Source organism: Schistocerca piceifrons, chromosome X (genome assembly GCF_021461385.2).
Source record: "Schistocerca piceifrons isolate TAMUIC-IGC-003096 chromosome X, iqSchPice1.1, whole genome shotgun sequence".
NCBI lineage: Eukaryota > Metazoa > Arthropoda > Insecta > Orthoptera > Acrididae > Schistocerca > Schistocerca piceifrons.
In genome coordinates this window covers 778,502,049-778,525,512 of record NC_060149.1, presented here as the reverse complement: position 1 = coordinate 778,525,512, position 23,464 = coordinate 778,502,049, and the positions used below count along the sequence as shown (strand labels likewise).

The 23,464-nt window shown below is 43.5% G+C and overlaps 1 protein-coding gene across 1 annotated transcript in view; it reads right to left on the bottom strand.

Annotated features, from left to right (window-relative positions):
- LOC124722703 overlaps positions 1-21,676 on the bottom strand; it is a 261,685-nt gene extending 240,009 nt beyond the window's left edge. Inside the window, exon 1 of the mRNA XM_047247840.1 lies at positions 21,581-21,676. Coding sequence (XP_047103796.1) covers positions 21,581-21,676 — 96 coding nt within the window. The remainder of the gene's footprint in view (positions 1-21,580) is intronic.
- Positions 21,677-23,464: the final 1,788 nt, after the last annotated feature.

Below are 23,464 nucleotides of genomic sequence, written 5' to 3'. Positions count from 1 at the left end.
AGGAGAAATGCGTACCATCACGTTTCCGACTTCCATAAAGGTCGGATAGTAGCCTATCGCGATTTCGGTTTATGATGTCGCGACATTGCTGCTCGCGTTGGTCGAGATCCTATGACTGTTAGCAGAATATGGAATCGGTGGGTTCAGGAGGGTAATACGGAACGCCGTGCTGGATCCCAATGGCCTCGTATCACTAGCAGTCGAGATGACAGGCATCTTATCCACATGGCTGTAACAGATTGTGCAGCCATGTCTCGATCCCTGAGTGAACAGATGGGGACGTTTGCAAGACAACAACCATCTGCACAAACAGTTCGACGACGTTTGCAACAGCATGGACTATCAGCTCGGAGACCGTGGCTGCAGTTACCCTTGACGCTGCATCACAGACAGGAGCGCCTGCGATGGTGTACTCAACGACGAACCTGGGCACACGGATGGGAAAACGTCATTTTTTCGGATGAATCCAGGTTCTGTTTACAGCACCATGATGGTCACATCGGTGTTTGACGACACCGCGGTAAACACACATTGAAACCGTGTATTCGTCATCGCCATACTGGCGTATCATCCGGCGTGATGGTATGGGGTGCCATTGGTTACACGTCTCGGTCACCTCTTGTTCGCATTGACGGCACTTTGAACAGTGGACGTTACATTTCAGATGTGTTGCGTCCCGTGGCTCTAGCCTTCATTCGATTCCTGCGAAACCCTACAATTCAGCAGGATAATGCACGACCGCATGTTGCAGGTCCTGTATGGGACTTTCTGGATACAGAAAATGTTCGACTGCTGCCCTGGCCAGCATAATCCCCAGATCTCTCACCAACTGGAAACGTCTGGTCAATGGTGGCCGAGCAACTGGCTCGGCACAATACGCCAGTCATTACTCTTGATGAACTGTGGTATCGTGTTGAACCTGCATGGACAGCTGTGCCTGTACACGCCATCCAAGCTCTGTTTGAGTCAATGCCCAGGCGTATCAACGCCGTTGTTTCGGCCAGAGGTGGTTGTTCTGGGTATTGATTTCACAGGATCTATGCATCCAAATAGCGTGAAAATGTAATCACATGTCAGTTCTAGTATAATATATTTGTCCAATGAATACCCGTTTATCATCTGCATTTCTTCTTGGTGTAGCAATTTTAATGGCCAGTAGTGTATTTCTTAAATATTGCACTACTGGCCATTAAAATTGCTACACCAAGAAGAAATGCAGATGACAAACTGGTATGCATTCGACGAATATATTACACTAGAACTGACATGTGATTACATTTTCACGCAATTTGGTTGCATAGATCCTGCGAAATCAGTACCCAGAACAACCACCTCTGGCCGTAATAACGGCCTTGAGACGCCTCGGCATTGAGTCAAACAGAGCTTGGATGGCGTGTACAGGTACAGCTGCCCATGCAGCTTCAACACGATACCACAGTTCATCAAGAGTAATGACTGGCGTATTGTGACGAGCCAGTTGCTCGGCCACCATTGACCAGACGTTTTCAATTGGTGAGAGATTTGGAAAATGTGCTGGCGAGGGCAGCAGTCCAACATTTTCTGTGTCCAGAAAGGTCCGTACAGGACCTGCAACATGCGTTCGTACATTATCCTGCTGAAATGTAGGGTTCGCAGGGTTCGAAGGAAGGGTAGAGCCACGGGTCGTAACACATCTGAAATGTAACGTTCACTGTTCATACTGCCATCAATGCCAACAAGAGATGACGAATACACGCTTCCAATGTGCTTTCACCGCGATGTCACCAAACAAAGATGCGACCATCATGATGCTGTAAACAGAACCTGGATTCATCCGAAAAAATGACATTTTGCCATTCGTGCACCCAGGTTCGTCGTTGAGTACACCATCGCAGGCGCTCCTGTCTGTGATGCAGCGTCAAGGGTAACCCCAGCCATGGTCACCGAGCTGATAGTCCATGCTGCTGCAGACGTCGTCCAACTTTTCGTGTAGCTGGCTGTCGTCTTGCAAACGTCCCCATCTGTTGACTCAGGGATCGAGACATGGCTGGACGATCCGTTACAGCCATACGGATAAGATGCCTGTCATCTCGACTGCTAGTGATACGAGGCCGTTGGGATCCAGCACGGCGTTCAGTATTCAATATTCTGCTAACAGTCATTGGATCTCGACCAACGCGAGCAGCAGTGTCGCAATACGATAAATCGCAATCGCGATAGGCTACAATCCGACCTTTATCAAAGTCGGAAACGTGATGGTACGCATTTCTCCTCCTTATACGAGGCATCAGAACAACGTTTCACCAGGCAACGCCGGTCAACTGCTGTTTGTGTATGAGAAATTTAAAAAAAAAAATGGTTCTGAGAACTGTGGGACTTAACTTCTAAAGTCATTAGTCCCTTAGATCTTAGAACTACTTAAACCTAACTAACCTAAGGACATCACACACATGGGTGGCAGGATTCGAACCTCGACCGTAGCGGTCGCGCGGAAGGAGAAATCAGTTGGAAACTTTCCTCATTTCAGCACGTTGTAGTTGTCGCCATCGGTTCCAACCTTTTGTGGTTCAAATCGCTCTGAGCACTATGGGACTTAACTGCTACGGTCATCAGTCCCCCATAACTTAGAACTAATTAAACCTAACTAACCTAAGGACAGCACACAACACCCAGCCATCACGAGACAGAGAAAATCCCTGACCCCGCCGGGAATCGAACCCGGGAACCCGCCAACCTTTTCTGAATGCTCTGAAAAGCTAATCATTTGCATATCGTAGTATCTTCTTCCTGTCGGTTAAATTTCGCGTCTGTAGCACGTCATCTTCGTGGTGTAGCAATTTTAATGGCCAGTAGTGTAATAGACCATAGGGCTCGCACAGCGGCATATAGGTAGTCGTTTTTCTCTCGCTCTATTTGCGAGTGAAACAGGAAAGGAAATGACTAATAGTGGAACGAGATACTCTCCGCTGCCAACCATATTGTTGCTCGCGAAGTATGTATATAGATGTGGGTATAAATGCTTGCAACGTTCCCTTCCTCGTGCCGAAAGCCTGATTTCGAAATCACGTACGGTTCACGAAATAATAGGAGTGTAAGGTTTAGGTGATTTACCATGTACGAGAATTTAGTATTTTGTAATAATGTGGTAGCAGGGGTTCATTTTTGACAGGTAGCGTGGTGTTAATAGATTACGTAGCTCACCGCTTTTGGGCTCCCAGTTACGCAGGACAGCGATTGAGTAACGCGAGAGGTGCGTGGGGCAGTAGGGAGGAAGCCGTGGTGGGAGCAAGGGCAGCAGCAAGGCCAGCCGATGACCCAGCGGCCTTCCCTGCAGTTGCACGTGCTCCTGCTGCTCCTAGTCTGTGACCTTCGCCCCGCGACGCGGAACACCTCGTCTTTACGGCTATGGCACGTTTACTACGCAAATTGAGAATTACTATCAACTACTCAATGGTTCCTTGTCCGCGTTTCTTACGGGCTCCTGAAATCACGTTAACACTTTGAGCTGCCCTGTACCTCATGTTGTGACCCTTAATAAGGTACGGGGACTGGCGGTGACCCTGAACATAAATAAATGTAATACGCGTTGTCCATAAATGTGCGAAGAGAGCCATTGCTATTTTGTTACACTACTGACAGCGAAGCATTGAAAACGGTAACAGCAGTAAAATATGAAGGAGAAGTCATCCGGAGCCAGCTAAAGTGGAATGACCACATGAAGCAAACTGTAGCGAAACCAGGTAAAACACGGAGACGCACTGGGAGAGCGTTGAGAAACTTAAGCGGCTTGTAGTGAAATTGCGTGCTTATGGAATATCGTCTCAGTTATGTGACTGGATTCGTGATTTCCTGTCTGAGAGGTCACAGTTCGTAGTAATTGACGGAAAGTCATCGATTAAAACAGAAGTGATTCCTGGCGTTCACCAAGGTAGTGTTAGGGGCTCTTTGCTGTTCCTTATCTACATAAACGATTTGAGAGACAATCTGAGCAGCCGCCTTAGATTGTTTGCAGATGACGCTATCGTTTAAAGAACTAATAGTCATCAGAAGTGTGATATCGATAGCTACGATGCCACGGCGTAGGTGAAAGTTCTTAAGTTGGCACTACGACAGACACCGACGACAGCGCCCTCTAGCCGTAGCTGTGGAGCCCTACGAGCTCCGCTTCATATTCAGCGCATTTGATCAAGAGCTAAGGGCTGGGACACTTTGCTTCAGTTTCGAATCATATAGTGACTTTGCACTACTTACGACGGGTCTAAGGCTTCGCACCTCAGTGCAAAGTTATGTATTCATCTTGTTGCTAAAGTAAAGGTGATTTTAATTCACACTGCAGTACCGAGAGATTTTCACCTTTTCCTGCTCCTACTCACTTCCTGCATTCGGCCTACCCTTCAGTTTAAAGGAGCAGACCCACGCGCCGCCTCCCAGGTGGGATACAAAAAAAAAAAAAAAAAAAAAAGATCTAAACAAATTGCAAAATTATACAGAAAGGATATCTGTATGGTGCGAAAATTGGCAGTTCACCCTAAATAATGAAAATGACTGGTCATGCACAGGAGGGCTAAAAGGAATCCGTTATACTTCGGTTACACGATAAATCAGTCAAATCTGAAGGCCGTAAATTTAACTAAATACCTGTGAATTACAATTATGAACAAACTAAATTGGAAGGAACACGCAGAAAATGTTGTGGGGAAGGCTAACCAAAGACTGCGTTTTATTGGCAGGACACATAGAAAATGTAAATATCTACTAAGGACAATGTGCTTCACGTCTCCAGAGCCAGCTGGCCAACAACGTTGTTCTGTTATGTACGTTTGCATAGAACGACATTGGTAACGGCAGCTAATTCACCCTGTATGTTAATCTTTTAATTGAGTTATATTCTGGAAAGTTGCTACTTCCACACTTACGATTTTTATATTTAATTTAGTTGTCTCAGATGGTAAAACACACTTTATAAGGCAACGTTTCTGAACCATTTACGGAAGATTAAGTACTTACAGCGACATCCAGAACCTCTATGGCTACACCGTTAATTATACAAAGAAAAACTGGACACACTTGGATAAGTATAGCAGAAGTAAGGTACATCTTGGCCCAAAAATACCGTGTAACTCGTGGCCAATCCTCACTTGTATTTTTTACAGCATCATTCCGTTTGCTAACAGTCGCCCAAAGCTATGAGAGGGAACTTACATCGATTACATGGCTGTCACTTATCTGGACACTGTTCCTGACACAGACGTAGTGGGCATTGCATAAAACAGCATCGGTAGGGGCAGCTGAGTCACCCTGAAATGTACCGTTCGGATGTAAAATCAGTTTGAAGATTGGATCGCTTTCTAATCTCCCGCTTCATGGTATGCACACTAAGGGAGGGAGGGGGGGGGGACGACAATTAGCTCTGATCTATGTGCTGTAGGAATACGCGATGTGGGCTATGTTTGAGTACTTGCCCTAGGGTACTTTTCTATGTGAGGAAGGACGTTCCTCTTCAATGCCGAGTGTGCAGCGCGCCCTTGGAGCCCCACAGCCAATCCTCCTAGTTTCGAACGTTTCGTCAGTTTCTTTCAAATGGCTCTGAGCACTATGGGACTCAACTGCTGTGGTCATCAGTCCCCTAGAACTTAGAACTACTTAAACCTAACTAACCTAAGGACATCACACACATCCATGCCCGAGGCAGGATTCGAACCTGCGACCGTAGCAGTCGCGCGGTGCCGGACTGAGCGCCTTAACCGCGAGACCACCGCGGCCGGCATCGAATAAGTCCCCCATACAACCCTAGAAGCCTGCAATAAGATTTTTGCATACGGTTTCATTTAACAATATAACAAATTAGTGCGAAATATTGGAATTTTGTAGCTGCCTTGTCCCGGCGTATGCCGCATGTGTAAAAGGCATCGTATTATCTTTCCCCTGTGGAAGAAGTACAGACACCAAAAAGAGTACTGAAGAATGAACCACAGGTAGTCAATGCATTTTTATTGTCTGTTTATTCTGTTTATTTTCCTATAAGATGAACTAGAATTAACAATCAAACATATGAGCAATAACTACATCTCAGTTACAATTTCATTTAGCACTTCGCCTGGTAAAGCTGGTAAGAGAATAAATATGAGACTCCTGAACAATTATGGGATCTTAAAACTAGTCATTTCTGTTCCCGACACAGAAAAATGTGAGAGAAATAATACGAATATTTCACCACTCTAACTGCTATGAACTGTAAAATATAAAAACATATGCAGACAAAGACGTAAGTCGCACAGTTTATTTCAATACAACTTCGTAATGCAGCTCAGACATTCCATTCAGACTAAATTTCTGGCTAATTTAAGAATATATTTCAAGAATAAAATGATAAACTCAAATTCTCGCTTTAACCATAAGAAGTTCTATGAAGTATTGTACTAACCACTACTGACATTAAATCTCTATATAAATCAAGAAACAATGGAAATATTGAGAATAAAATAAAAATTGTGTTGTATATACAAATTGAAAAAGAAAGCTTACGAATTCATAGGATTCGAGGATTCTACAGGCAGAGCGAGCATCAAATGAGTATGTTAATAATAACTTAACAATACCGCCATAAAATCTGGAATATAACTACACTCCTGGAAATGGAAAAAGGAACACATTGACACTGGTGTGTCAGACCCACCATACTTGCTCCGGACACTGCGAGAGGGCTGTACAAGCAATGATCACACGCACGGCACAGCGGACACACCAGGAACCGCGGTGTTGGCCGTCGAATGGCGCTAGCTGCACAGCATTTGTGCACCGCCGCCGTCAGTGTCAGCCAGTTTGCCGTGGCATACGGACTCCATCGCAGTCTTTAACACTGGTAGCATGCCGCGACAGCGTGGACGTGAACCGTATGTGCAGTTGACGGACTTTGAGCGAGGGCGTATAGTGGGCATGCAAGAGGCCGGGTGGACGTACCGCCGAATTGCTCAACACGTGGGGCGTGAGGTCTCCACAGTACATCGATGTTGTCGCCAGTGGTCGGCGGAAGGTGCACGTGCACGTGCCCGTCGACCTGGGACCGGACCGCAGCGACGCACGGATGCACGCCAAGACCGTAGGATCCTACGCAGTGCCGTAGGGGACCGCACCGCCACTTCCCAGCAAATTAGGGACACTGTTGCTCCTGGGGTATCGGCGAGGACCATTCGCAACCGTCTCCATGAAGCTGGGCTACGGTCCCGCACATCGTTAGGCCGTCTTCCGCTCACGCCCCAACATCGTGCAGCGCGCCTCCAGTGGTGTCGCGACAGGCGTGAATAGAGGGACGAATGGAGACGTGTCGTCTTCAGCGATGAGAGTCGCTTCTGCCTTGGTGCCAATGATGGTCGTATGCGTGTTTGGCGCCGTGCAGGTGAGCGCACAATCAGGACTGCATACGACCGAGGCACACAGGGCCAACACCCGGCATCATGGTGTGGGGAGCGATCTCCTACACTGGCCGTACACCACTGGTGATCGTCGAGGGGACACTGAATAGTGCACGGTACATCCAAACCGTCATCGAACCCATCGTTCTACCATTCCTAGACCGGCAAGGGAACTTGCTGTTCCAACAGGACAATGCACGTCCGCATGTATCCCGTGCCACCCAACGTGCTCTAGAAGGTGTAAGTCAACTACCCTGGCCAGCAAGATCTCCGGATCTGTCCCCCATTGAGCATGTTTGGGACTGGATGAAGCGTCGTCTCACGCGGTCTGCACGTCCAGCACGAACGCTGGTCCAACTGAGGCGCCAGGCAGAAATGGCATGGCAAGCCGTTCCACAGGACTACATCCAGCATCTCTACGATCGTCTCCATGGGAGAATAGCAGCCTGCATTGCTGCGAAAGGTGGATATACACTGTACTAGTGCCGACATTGTGCATGCTCTGTTGCCTGTGTCTATGTGCCTGTGGTTCTGTCAGTGTGATCATGTGATGTATCTGACCCCAGGAATGTGTCAATAAAGTTTCCCCTTCCTGGGACAATGAATTCACGGTGTTCTTATTTCAATTTCCAGGAGTGTACTTTACACTCCAAGCCATGTATACCATAGGTGATGTCGAGCAGTGTGCAGCACGTAAAGCACAACTATAGAATCCACCATTGCTTACTGAAAGTTTTCAAAACATATTCAAACGCATTCCTGACGGAAAAAGTGGAAAAATCTCAGTGTCATCCAAAGAACGTTGTAGCAGATATCGTATGACTTACGGGATGGTACGATTAGACAGGGAAACAAAAATTATTACCGCTAGGTGTGAATTAACAAAGGTATATTGATATCTCCCTAGGAAAATGAAGATGATACAAAAAACTAGTGTGCATGTTTGTTGCGAGGATGAAATAAGGACTCTGTAAAAAAAATATCCGGTAAGGTATCAATTTTCAGCAACAGTGCGTCAAATCACTGAACTTTACACCCGACTGCTCATCCACAGATCCGAGAATAGTAATCTATCACCTTTAGGAAACTAATACGTGTTTCCCAGCGTTTAAATAAACTTCATTGGAAAGACTGAGTTATCCATTTTCTATTAATAAATAGTTTAATGAATGATATTGAGATTTTTCTGTATTAGCAGTGCACCATGAGTGTCTCTTTGAAGTTAGGTTGTCTCCCAGATGGCAGGAGCGTCCGAACGCTATTAGAAAATATTAAGTTAGTTGCTAAGGCTGCCAACAAATCCATTAGTATCACAGTAATGCTCTTTTGGAGAAAGCCAGTATTCCAGAATATGAAGGTTACAGATAGGAGCGTTCATCCAATTCTAAATATGCGCACAGAAAATCTTTGCCTAGACAATCATCAGTCAGATCAAGGCAGAAGTGACAGCAATTTCACCAGGTTACCGTCAGTGATTCACAACGCAGACGCCACTTTACACACCAGCTCAAAAATAATTCTGTAAATGTGTCCGCATCTGTGCCTCTCACAAAACATTAAAATTCTGGCAGCATTTTTCATGGAGGAAATTGTAGAAAACTTTAGACACTGTACTGTATTACGGTTAATACGAGATACTTCAACATTGGAAAATATACTTTCATGTTTTTCTGTATCTGTATTCTGTTAGGTCACACGCCGCTCATCCTCCAGTTTGCGAAAGTTGTCTCATTATATCTAAATCTGCAATATCGAAATCAGCGAGCATCCGATGGTATTCGTTAATACCCATCACACTTGTCATTAGATTTCGTTAAAAAAAAGTAAGAGATGTCTGTTAATATGGGCAGTGGCAATGAGTTTATATGATTTTTCGATACTAATCCAGGTGATATACAGGTCTGCTGTGTCCCGAAATCCAAACCCCTATTCACTGTTCTTATAGATCTCTATGCGTTATTTTTGGATTAACCTAGTTGTCAGGAACCTAACACATGCATCGTGGGACAACAATAAAAGGTTTGCAACATTATAGATTATAAAATGTTAGTATTGATTTATCTTCTGCTGATCCGATGAGGAATACTGTAGCCTGTGCTCCTCATCAACTTTAGTATCTGAGTAATGTTAACTTTTTGTCGAAACAGCGCTTTCAGAAAAAAAATGGCTGGCACAACAGTCTCACGATTAGTACTGACCAAAAGAAACTTTCAGTACGTAACCTCTGGAGGAAAGCGATGAAACGCAATGTCAGCCATTCATCTTAAGAACTTAAAAATTTAAAATGTTGGTATAATCTACTCATAAAGAGGTATAATGTTATGTTAAAAATTTAACACGATAAGACAAGTATTAGAGTTAGTTTGTGTGTTTGTCCCCAAGGAGCGTAATTTCAGTCATCCAGTATATGAGAACGAGAGTACTTAGTGACATGCAACAAACTTAACACATAATTTGAAGTCTTTACGATACTTTTACCCGTTAATGAAAGGAAAAAAGTTTATCGCTAACTACATTTTCATTGTTCGTGCACTAAAACTGCCGCACCAGGCATGACGTATTAATTTATTACTTCTGTACTACTGATTCTGTTCGCAACACATTTTCCAGGCTGTATCTGACATATACCACTGGATGGAGCTGCAAAGTTATATCATTGTACGACACATAGTTCAGAAGATAAGACGTCATAGGCAATGAGCTGCTTGAAAACGAAACTGTTGGGCGAAATCAGCTAGAGATACATTTGAAAGATGTGGACAGATATGAGTAAATATGTTAAATATATGTGACAAGTGCGTACGCCAGCAACGCCGTTGATGAAAGGTTCCTCCTAGGCCCATGGATCGATTTCAACCAAACTTGGTATTCATATTACATGGAGAGAAATACTGAGGGCGTAAGAACCAGCAATCTCTTAGTGGAGTGGGGGTGATAATGTGGACAGAGAAGGGGGAGAGGGAGGGGGGAGGGAGGAGGAGGAGAAGGAGGAGGAAAAGAATATGGACCCAGGCATTGAGGAGGAGAGGGGCAGAACAAGGGGGAGGGAGAAATGCACAGAGAAAGGGAAGAGAAGATGGCAGAGAGAGGGGGAACGAGAAAGACACAAAGGAAGGGAAAAGGAGGAGATGGAGAGAAAAAGGAAAGAGGAATACATGGACAGAGAAAGGGGAAAGAGTATATGTACAGAGAGAGGGAGATGAGGAGATGAACAGGGAGAGGGTGTGGAGGAGAGAGAGAGGGGGAAGGAGGAGATGAACTAATAGAAGATTGGAGCAAATACGTACCCAGGCAAAGCAGGATACTCAGAGAGTGCATGCGAGAAAAAAGGCTGGCTACTAAATCCTCATCTCCGTTATCACTTGAACACAATCTTTGCAGGTGCTTGTCGCTGTATGTGTTTCAGCTGTCGACTACAGTCACCGTCACCGTGACCGTGTATAAAATAATGTTAACCGGAAATAACACATGATTTACTGAAACTTCGTGGCAGATTAAAACTGTGTGCCGGACCGAGACTCGAACTCGGGACCTTGCCTTTCGCACACAGTTTTAATCTACCAGGAAGTTTCATATCAGCGCACACTCCGCTGCAGAGTGAAAATCTCATTCTGGAAACATGGCTTACTGTTTGCTTAATTTCCTCATTACTTTTATATGCTGCTTTGTTTCTATGTTAACACGAGAAATCTACCGTAGTACAGGAATAGCTCAAGTGATTTTTGTTTTTGTGGCGTTACCAACATATAAACCTAAACAGTCTACTTACATTTTAACACTTAATCCTAATAACATAGTTTAGTTTTTTTCTCTAGTTCTTTACCGGCGTGTAAGTTAGTTTAAGTTAGATTAAGTAGTGTTTAAGCCTAGGGACCGATGAACTTAGCAGTTTGGTCCAATAGGAACTTACCACAAATTTCCAAAGTTTTGCATGGTGCATCCTGGAAACATACGTTTGCTGATCCACGTGTCATGGTGTGGGGGACATAGTGTTACATGAGCATACTGACCTCCAAATCTTTGACGACGGTACAGTTACAGCTCATCGATATCGTGACACTGTACTCCTTCCACATGTGCGTCTATTCAGAGATACATTCGGCCGTGACTTTATTTTTATGGATGGAATTGCGCGACCGCGTCGAAAAGCGCAGGTGGAGGAGTTCGTGGAGCGGAAATATTTTCGGCGAATGGACTGGTCTGTCCCATCAAGTGCGCGTGGGATGCACTGGGAAGACGTTTCGCAGCACGTCCATATGCAACAACGACTATCCTGCGCTGGTGGAGGGTTGGGACGTCCTATTGCGAGAACTCCTTATCGATTTTGTAGCCAGTATGGGATCACGTTGCAGACCATGCATTGCTGTCCGTGGTCATTACACAACCTGCTAAGAACCGTGTCCCGCCTTTTGTAAGGCGCAGAAGACTATCATAAATCGCTATGAGTTCAGTGTAGTTATTGTCTTTGAATGAAAGTGTCATTTCCCTTCGTGTCCCTTCTGAGCTACATTGCAGCAGCTCTTTTTTTTTTAATGTATGGTCCAAGAACATCGAGCTATGCTACTCGGGAGTGACACATCACGCAAAAGTTACATTCGTCCTGAAGTTTTGAAAACCAGTTTATTACAAACATTCGCTCGAGTGTATACTTCATAGTTCTGTTTTTGTAAGGAGCAAGGAACTACCATAAATCGTGGTGAGTTCAGTGTAATTATTGTTTTTGAATACTCGTATGTGTTATTTCCCTTCATCTACATCTATACTCCGCAAGCCACCTGACGATGTGTGGCGGAGGGTACTTTGAGTACCTCTATCGGTTCTCCCTTCTATTCCAGTCTCGTATTGTTCGTGGAAAGAAAGATTGTCGGTATGCCTCTGTGTGGGCTCTAATCTCTCTGATTTTATCCTCGTGGTCTCTTCGCGAGATATACGTTGGAGGATCAATTTACTGCTTGACTCCTCGGTGAAGGTATGTTCTCGAAACTTCAGCAAAAGCCCGTACCGAGCTACTGAGCGTCTCTCTTGCAGTGTCTTCCACTGGAGTTTATCTATCATCTCCATAACGCTTTCGCGATTACTAAATGATTTTCTAACGAAGCGCGCTGCTCTCCGTTGGATCTTCTCTCTCTCTTCTATCAACCCTCACTGGTACGGATCCCACACTCGTGAGCAGTATTCAAGCAGTGGGCGAACAAGTGCAGTGCAACCTACTTATTTTCGGATTGCATTTCCTTAGGATTCTTCCAAAAAATCTCAGTCTGGCATCTGCTTTACCGACTATTAATTTTATATGGTCATTCCATTTTAAATCACTCCTAATGCCTACTCCTAGATAATTTATGGAATTAACTGCTTCCAGTTGCTGACCTGCTATATCGAAGCTAAATGATAAAGGATCTATCTTTCTATGTATTCACAGCACATTACGCTTGTCTACATGGAGATTCAATTGCCATTCCCTGCACCATGCGTCAATTCGCTGCAGATCCTCTTGAATTTCAGTACAATTTTCCATTGTTACAACCTTTCGATATACTGCAGCATCATCCGCAAAAAGCCTCAGTGAACTTCCGATGTTATCCACAAGGTCATTTATATATATTGTGAATAGCAACGGACCTATCACACTCCCATGCGGCACACCTGAAATCGCTCTTACTTAGGAAGACTTCTCTCCATTCAGAATGACATGCTGCGTTCTGTTATCTAGGAACTCTTCAATCGAATCACACAATTGATAGATATTCCATATGCTCTTACTTTGTTCATTAAACGACTGTGGGGAACTGTATCAAACGCCTTGCGGAAGTCAAGAAACACGGCATCTACCTGGGAACCCGTGTCTATGGCCCTGTGAGTCTCTTCTGAGCTACATTGCAGAAGATTTTTCTATGTGTGGTCCAAGAACATCGAGCTATGTTACTCGGGCGTTACACATCTCGCTAAAGTTACTTTAGTCCTGAAGTTTTGAACAACAATTACAAACGTTCGCTTGATTGCATACTTCTTGGTTCTGAGAAACACCCATTCATCGCAGAATACTCAGTTTTTGTTACTGTTTCTTTATGATCCATTGACACAGAGGTAATGAGAGAGAGAGAAGTTCATTGCTGGTCTGTGGAAGTAATCGACCGTTGTCTTGTTAAAAAATTCATCCCAAGAGTAATATGAAACAATTTAGGGAACCACGAGAATTTAAATCGTATCTCCGACAGCAGTCTGAACTCTGTTCCTTTCGTATGGGGGAATGAAACAAGTTCAGGCTTTAACGTCCCGTCAGTACTGAGCCCAGAAGGAACAAAAGAAACCTCAGTTAATTAAGGAAGCTAGATGGTTTCGGCCGGGGTCTTCTCGAAGAAAGTAGACCGACATTCGTCTCTGTGATTTAGGAAATTCGCATAAGAGGATGGCCATATCGGATTGTTACCGCTTCACCGTGAATACTAGCCCACTGACTTAACCAGTGGAGGTTCTCACAGGATGGCGTTTGTTGTGCTTGCCAATTCATTCAAATTTGGTAAGTTATTTCCGTTACTGTCAAACGATAAGTATATAACACATAATGAAAGGAAATTACTAGTGATTTGATTCAGCAGAGCAGTTGTATCTGTTCAGATTTAGTAGAGCAGTAAGTTCAAATGAATGGAAGATATGAGCTGGGCAGTTTCCGTAAATATTTGTTACTTCCGTGAATTGCTGCTAAAGCCCTATCATCAAGCATTCGTTCTATAAAATCTGATAGTGCTCAGTACCGTCTTGGAGGACGGAGCACATTCAATAGCTAGCCTGTTCTCAGTAATCGAAATCTACTAAAATCTTCTTGCTATCAGAACCTCAGTTAAACGATCAGAAGGACAAAGACCTATTTAAAAAAAATACAGAAACAGAACTCATTCGATTAAACTAAGCAATGAGCAGTTGCTGATATCAGCCACTATTTCCGTTACAGGTATCTAGAACTCAGATAGAGAGGACCGCTTTTCGATGTGGTCGCGCATTCCCATCCACAAAAGTGAAGCCATGGCCGAATGCATCGCTGAATAGACGCACATGTGGAAGGAGTACAGTGTCACGATATCGATGAGCTGTAACTGTACCGTCGTCAAAGATTTGAGGGTCAGTACGCTCATGTAACTCTGTCTCCTCACACCGTAACACCTGAACCACCAAGCGATTACGTTACTCGTTCCCACCGATCGTCATGTGAGTGAGGGTACGTCCAGAATCGCTGCTCTGATTGAATCTGCTCTCGTCCTAAAGAGCATGCAACGCGATTCCTCGTTAGTTCAGTCACTATGTTTCTGTCACCATCGCAAACGGAGGTCTTCCAGTGTTGTCAACTGACAAGGGAACGGAACGGAACCTCTAAAGGCTACACATATTTGATTATTTTATGACGTTTCTCAAGCAATTATCGTATGTATTAAACGTTTTATTAGTACAGTGTTATAAAAGCTATTTCAGACCACTTGTACGGTAGTTTCATACTGCTTAGTACACCTGTACAAATTTCGTTTCGTACGTGTATAACGGCAGATACGGATAATATTACAACATTTCTGCTAAACCTGATATTGAGGGTTAAAGTTCTTTTTATTCATTTTATGTAGTTATTACGTTTTTTTAAGCGGATACTGGTTCTACTTCTTCCATTCTTAAAGAGACACGATATCCTAATAATTAGTAATAGCAAGATCAGATGCAATGGACAACGTAGGGATCATATTTTCTGAAAACTTTCGGTTCGGATGGCCTTCAAGGTGACGCTTCTGATGACGGTATAGTATCTTCATCTGATCAAGTTAACACACAATCGTTGTCTTTACATAATTTTCTGTCGAGGAACTGAAATTTGCGTTATTTATTTGAACTATATCTTTCCAATTTTGTTTTATTTCCAAGAGCGCACTTATTTCCTGAAATTACACTCTAATTGTTAATAGCTACCTGAAATTATGTTTTCAACATCATTTCTACACATTTACTAGCTTTCTCGAAATTTCAATTAACAAGCAGCGTGGTTCTACATAAAACTCTACGACTGGACTGTATTTTTCGATATTTTGCTCGTACAAGACCAGCCTACCGAGACAGTTAAAAAATTGCGGCGTCGTTTCTAAGATACTTCCTGTTGGCTTTCTTCTCGGGATCACCGTCCGACCTTTTTTAAATGATTTTCCTGACGTTTAGAAACCATAGTTGGCTGGTATTATCACACATTCACCTTAAATTGCTGATAGGAGGGGGGGATCTTTGACTACGTCAGGCAATCGTGCCGCCGAAATGTCAGAAAAATCATTAAACACTGGCCGAACATACCAAGACGAAAGTCAACATGCAAATACACAGTCGTCCAAAAAGTTAAGAGATGATTTGATTTTTGACTTTGTAACGGGACATCTTCCTCTAGCATTACTTTTCCTCAACAGTAGTTGTCGATACCTTTATTATTTTCGAATTTTGAACAGGTCAGTGTTATCTCAGTTGCTTTTCTGAAAACTGTCACATAATTTTATACACAGTGTGTCATACTTCAAGCTAAAATTTACGAAATGGAATTACTTTATAAAATATTTTAGTTCCGATGTTATAATCTATAAGTGCTAGTTCTGAATGTACAGTTAAAATTATTTTTCTTAGAAACATTTGAAATTACGAATTATTTGCACACTCAAAATTTCTGTTATTAATAACGCAATCCTGTACTGTTTACTATGATTATTTCTGGAGTCATTTATGAAATAGTAATCGAAATTAATAATGTAACAAAAGCTAGTAGGAATTAATTTGTTAAGAAAAATTGTAAACCCTTTGAAATATTGTCATTTCCGAGTGGTACGCTTGCCTCTGATATGATCGGATGTATTTTTGTATAATATGTGCGAACAATGTAATTTCGGCTTCCTTAATGTGAAAAATCAAAATACTGTATGATATACTAAACTGTGAGAAAATCAATGGAAAATATATTTACGTAAAGAAAAATCCTGCAACAATTATCTTCCAATTTATTTAGTTCAAACCAGCCGTGAGGGCCTGATGTTAAGATTTACAGCTACAAGAATCAGACCCCTAGACAAGAAGAACTGAAGCGATCTCAGCAAGACAAGTTAAGTAAACCTGAAAGGGTATTGTAATCTTCTCTCCTCTCAAATCATCGTAAAAGACTTTCCTTATTAGTTACTTGGACTGGGTATAGTTTAATGTGGACAACAGATGGAAGAAGGATGGCGGGCGGAGACTGCAGCTTATAAACGACATCAGCGCTGAACAACGGTAGCAGCTTGAACTAATAACTGTAAACAACAAATGCGCAGCCGACCAGTCAGCTTTGAGCAGGTAGAGGCAGTGGACATGCGACCGTAGCGTCTCATCGTTGTTGTCTCACAAATAGCAATCTGTAGATCAAGTGTTCAAGACATTCTCCAGCACTTTTTGAAGAAGAGAAAAGTGTGTGCCAAATTTGTCCATCACACCTCAACTCTCGAACAAAAACGAAGACGCGTTGACGTCTGCCGCGATTTGATTGAAATGCAAAGCGTGGTGAGCACTTCTCTCGAAAAAATTCATCACAGGAGACGAGACATTGTGTTATCGATGCAGATCTAGCACAAAGCGAGAAAGTGCATACATTCATGAAACTTCCTGGCAGATTAAAACTCTGTGATGGACCAAGACGCGAACTCGGGACCTTTGCCTTTCGCGGACAAGTTCTCTACCATCTGAGCTACCCAAAAGCACGACTCACGCCCCGTCCTCACAGCTTTACTTCCGCCAGTACCAGGAAGTTTCATATCAGAGCGCACTCCGCTGCAGAGTGAAAATCTCATTCTGCATACATTCATATCCAGGGTCAACGCTTTGACGACATAACAAACATTCTAGACAATGTGACGCATGAAATGAACAACATCGGTTGTACTAACGTTCTGAGCTTTGTAATTGAGTGGGGTGGGACTGTGAACCAACGCCTGAAGCATGAAAACCACCTTCTCGACCTTTATATAAGAATATACAGCCTACAGTTGCAGGTTAACTTCATCGTCGACTAGTCACACGACGAGGCCCATACAACGGGCTTAGAGTGAATCTGCTACAGCTTGTTTAATGAAGTGACAAAACCTTACGGTTATGCATCAAGTTTTATAAAGTTGACTTAGGACACGGCCTGTTTTAGGCAAACATTTAAATAATATTTTATGTTCTAAAGAAGACGTTATTACTAACGTTGAAACCTAGGTGAACGGTAAAGTTAACCTGCAACTGTAGGCTGTATATTCTTATATAAACAATACCAGTTGCTGTCACTGCATAAAAATGTTAAAAATTTCTTAACCTTTCCCCCCTTTTTATATTAAACCAATCTCGAAACTTTTTGAGCTAACGAGGAAGGTCAACAAGTGGCCACGAGAAACTCAACTATTTTGAGATATTTGAGAAGGTGGAGCGAGACTAATTGCGGTCACATGGGATAAGTTTCTTTTGTTGCGCGTAGTGTGCAGCGCGTAGCACAACGCTCGTATTACGTGTACTCCGGCACACACTCGTATTAAGGGGGGTAGGACGTCAAACGGGCCGACTTGGAACAGGGGAGGCACCACAGGACATTTTAATTTCCACTGTCTATACTTTTACAAATAAATTCATAAAACTTTAACAACATGACCGGGAAGGATTCAGGATTCAAAAGTGGTTCAAATGGCTCTGAGCACTATGGGACTTAACACCAGAGGTCATCAGTCCCCTAGAACTTAGAACTACTTAAACCTAACTAACCTAAGGACATCACACACATCCATTCCCGAGGCAGGATTCGAAACTGCGACCGTAGCGGTAGCGCGGTTCCAGACTGAAGCGCCTAGAACCGCTCGGCCTTCAGGATTCATACTCATAGCAGTGGAAGCTCAAAAACGTAACGAAACACACTTTTTTTTTACATGTGAAATTTCATCATTTTTTCACTTACTACTGGCTGCATTTGTTGCTATAGGTACGTCGGCCGGTGTGGTCGTGCGGTTCTAGGCGCTTTAGTCTGGAACCGCGTGACCGCTACGGTCGCAGTTTCGAATCCTGCCTCTGGCATGGATGTGTGTGATGTCCTTAGGTTAGTTAGGTTTAAGTAGTTCTAAGTTCTAGGGGACTGATGACCACAGATGTTAAGTCCCATAGTGCTCTGAGCCATTCGAACCATTTTTGTTGCTATAGGTACACTTTTCTTCCTAAGTAAGAGAGATTCTTCGGTGACTTTTGCACAGCATACAAACCACAGTTACAATTGTATGAAACTGTAGAAGTTATTTAATTTATGAAAAAATGAATGAACTGTTACATTTTAAAGTTCATGTTTAGAAAAAATTCAGGTTTTATAGTTAATTATCTCAATTTTTCCACAGTTTTGTAATAGATTTGGAAAATTCTAGAGCTTCATACATCTGTAACTACTGTTTGTATGCTATGAATAATTCACCGAAGAATCGCTCTTACCTAGGAAGAAAAGTGCACCTATAGCAACAAATGCAGCGAGTAATACGTGAAAAAATTATGAAATTTCACATGTAAAAAAAGGTATTTTGCTACGTTTTTGAACTTCCACTGCGATCAGTGTGAGTCCTCAATCCTTCCTGGTCACGGTGACAAAGTTTTATGAATTTATTTGTAAAAGTATAGACAGTAGAACTTAAAATGTCCTGTGGTGATTCTCCTGCTCCAAGTAGGCCCGTTTGACGTCCTAACCCCCATAATGCTCGGTTTACACTAGCAAGTTATTGCAGCAATTTACTTGCGCGGAGGAACTTGCCGTGTGATTTGCGAGTGTAAACATATCGCCAAGTCGACTTGCGACTGTAGCAATTTGTTGCGGAAGTGACTTGCTGCACGTTTTCCGCTTCCAGTGTGAACACCACGCGAGAAGTATCTGCAAGTAACTTGCAGCTTTTAGGATTTGTTTCTATTTCCTGCAAGTAGGAATCGCAAGTCATATTTAACATTTTACTTAATGTGGTGACTTAATTTTATGCAACCATTTTACGTATTACATGCAAAAAAATTTCAGAAATGGAGGAGAAACGGGAATGGATGAAGCAGGATACAGAACATTTTATTGAAGCCGTGGAGAGCTACCCCGAAATACGGAACGTGCATAACCGAGACTTTAAGGATAGAGTGAAGAAGATGAGCGCATTAAATGAAATCTCGTCGATATTCGACACATCTATAAAATAAGTACATAGAAAGTAGCATAACTTTAAGACACAACCCCTTTGCCACCTGCATCCACTCGCTTGTTGTTTTAGGAGTCTAGAAAAAGACGATGTGTAATTATTACATGTTCTATTTACTTAGCTTGTCACTTTCCATTTTATGAGCATTAGAAAAAAAAAACATTTTTATAAGCATATAATTCTGTAAAATGCAGTTTATTTCAATAAAAATTTAATTTCATTGTTGTGTTTTCACATACCTTCAAATAATTTTCCCTTTTCGAGACGTTAAAAAAGGCTCTACATTCATCGGGTACGATCAGAGAAATCATGCTGACGGGAATATGAAACAAGTACATTAGGGACTTGTATGAGTCTCCTACAAAGAAAAGATTTCAAAATTCAAACTTTTTTTGGTTGTATGTTTCACATAAATAAATGAAATGCCTATTTTATTCGTAGCTCACCGGTAGCTATAAATCATAGGGTGACTAACAAACGTTCCTTTGGTGAAATAGCGGTACCGAAGTTTGTGTCTCGTTTTGATATGACGGGCGCTATTAACATCAACAAATACTGAGGATCGTTTGACATTCTGCAAAAGTTTTCAAAAGTATCCGTGCTCTCGATACTAAGTTCTTGCAAAAGGTTATTACAGGCACCATTTTGCGATCTTCTCATTATCTACTCTCTAACCCAAATACTTCTCTTTTTCACGTTTTGCATTACAATTACAAGAGCTGGAGCATATCTCACCCGCCTACTTGTCATTTTACACTTCGGCTGACACTCGTAGTGGTACTGAAAGCATATGTAAACACTATCAGCGAGTTGTTGACGCAAGTTTCTTGCCAAAGAACTTGTGGAAGAATCTTGCTTAAAGCCCGTCTCACACGGAGCAAGGTTCGCCGCAAGTTTGCGAGGTGGCGTGCATGCCTGCCGGCTTGCAGAGAAACGAGCCGGCTATCTTCCATGCCGAAGCTCTCCCACGGTGCAAGATCGGCAGCTAGTTGTGTTGTGATCGGCTGCATGTTGTATCGAAAGAAGATGGCTGCTTCAGGTACAGATGTTCAGAGCAAACTGGCGTTATTAGCTGTTTTGGTGCTAAACGATGCAGAAATGCATGCTAATGAGAGAGGAAGAAAGAAAGGATGGACGAAAAACAGGATTAAGAGGAGAAACGCTGGAACAGGTGTGCTCTCCATGCTTCATAAAGAGTTGAGGTTAGTTTGCATAACACCTACTTTTGTTTGAAAAGTATCACAATTTCATTACTGTTTGATTTTATAAATATACCAATAATGACTGTTATATACGACTTTATTTTATAGGATAGAAGATCGTACATCCTTTGCAAATATTATACGAATGGATGTATTGGTATATGCAACACTTTCCAGTGTCTCTGCACGCAAGTGTTTATTATAATAGTTTGCGCTTTTCACGACGTACAGCCACTGTTCTTCCCTGTAAGTACAAATCAGTGCTTCAATCGCTTCCTTGGACCACTGCGGTGCCATTATTTAATAAGTGTAAGAACTTCCTACCGCACCTCACAACAGCAGAAAAGCGACTATCAACAAAGGCTTCCCGCCCAAGCTTTCCGCGTCTGACGTCACAAACGAAACGCCTCACGATTGGCCAACGCACGTAGCAGGCAGGGAACCTTGCAAGAAAAATAGCACCGGATCTGTCCTGAAAATCTTACAAGGTTCCCAGCAAGGTAGCCCGCTAGCAGACGACGGAGCCCGCAAGGTAGCCGCCGCGCGAGCCAGCAAGGAAACTTACAGCGAATCTTGTTCCGTGTGAGACGGGCTTAATTCTTGCGCTGCTGTGTAAACACAGCTGCAAGCGGCTAGCAATAACTTGCAGCAATAACTTCTGCAAGCGACTTGCTAGTGTAAACCCAGCTTAAGGCAAGTCAACTCGAGCAGAGCCCGAGTCCGGCTGCTGGAACCCCGACCGCTTCAGTGCGGGTGCGGGACTGACCTTCTCGGTGGCGTGCCCGGCGACGCCGGCAGCGGCCAGCGCTAGGACGAGCACAGCGGCTGCAGCAGGAGGCACACGGCGAGCGACGGGCGCCATCGTCACACTGAACCAGCCGCGCCGCGCAGCGCCGCGCTTTCTCCGCGCTGGCCGCATCGCCTCCCCGCCACCACCAGCATCCGCGCAGGGGTGCACCTCACCACCGCCCCACCCCACATCCCACAACACGCCCACGCATCGCCGCGCGCCACAGCGTCCCGCAGCTGCACGTATCGGAACACTTCTCGCCGATATCACTCGCCGGCCGTTTCTATCCTAGCAGTGGCAGTACTTGTACTAAACGGTATGTCATTATTACACCGATACTAGACATGTGGTTATTATACTGTTTAAGACCAAAAAAAAATCCTTACAATGGTGAGCCAAAAAGTTATAATTATTGACAGCACGAGACTGAATGCGGCCTGGTGGTGTTGCGGGCACGTGACGTAAAAGCAGCAGAAACGAAAGGGGGATATCTTATTCACAATTAGCTGAGTTACATCTACATCTACATTTATACTCCGCAAGCCACCCATCTGTGTGTGGCGGAGGGCACTTTACGTGCCACTGTCATTGCCTCCCTTTCCTGTTCCAGTCGCGTATGGTTCGCGGGAAGAACGACTGCCGGAAAGCCTCCGTGAGCGCTCGAATCTCTCTAATTTTACATTCGTGATCTCCTCGGGAGGTATAAGTAAGGGGAAGCTATATATTCGATACCTCATCCAGAAACGCACCCTCTCGAAACCTGGACAGCAAGCTACACCGCGATGCAGAGCGCCTCTCTTGCAGAGTCTGCCACTTGAGTCTGCTAAACATCTCCGTAGCGCTATCACGCTTACCAAATAAACCTGTGACGATACGCGCCGCTCTTCTTTGGATCTTCTCTGCCTCCTCTGTCAACCCGACCTGGTACGTATCCCACACTGATGAGCAATACTCAGGTATACGTCGAACGAGTGTTTTGTAAGCCACCTCCTGTGTTGATGGATTACATTTTCTAAGGACTCTCCCAATGAATATCAACCTGGCACCCACCTTACCAACAATTAATTTTATATGATCATTCCACTTCAAATCGTTCCGTACGCATACTCCCAGATATTTTACAGAAGTAACTGCTACCAGTGTTTGTTCCGCTATCATATAATCATACAATAAAGGATCCTTCTTTCTATGTATTCGCAATACATTACATTTGTCTATGTTAAGGGTCAGTTGCCACTCCCTGCACCAAGTGCCTATCCGCTGCAGATCTTCCTGCATTTCGCTGCAATTTTCTAATGCTGTAACTTCTCTGTATTCTACAGCATCATCTGCGATAAACCGCATGGAACTTCCGACACTATCTACTAGGTCTTTTATATATATTGTCAAAAGCAATGGTCCCGTAACACTCCCCTATGGCACGCCAGAGGTTACTTTTACGTCTGTAGACGTCTCTCTATTGATAACAACATGCTGTGTTCTGTTTGCTAAAAACTCTTCAATCGAGCCACACAGCTGGTCTGATATTCCGTAGGCTCTTACTTTGTTTATCAGTTGACAGTGCGAAACTGTATCGAACGCCTTCCGGAAGTCAAGGAAAATGGCATCTACCTGCGAGCCTGTATGTAATATTTTCTGCGTCTCGTGAACAAATAAAGGGAGTTGGGTCTCACACGATCGCTGTTTCCGGAATCCGTGTTGATTCCTACAGCGTTGATTCTGGGTTTCCAGAAATAAAATGATACGAGAGCAAGGAACATGTTCTAAAATTCTGCAAAAGATCGACGTCAGAGATATAGGCCTATAGTTTTGCATATCTCCTCGACGACCCTTCTTGAAAGCTGGAACTACCTGTACTCT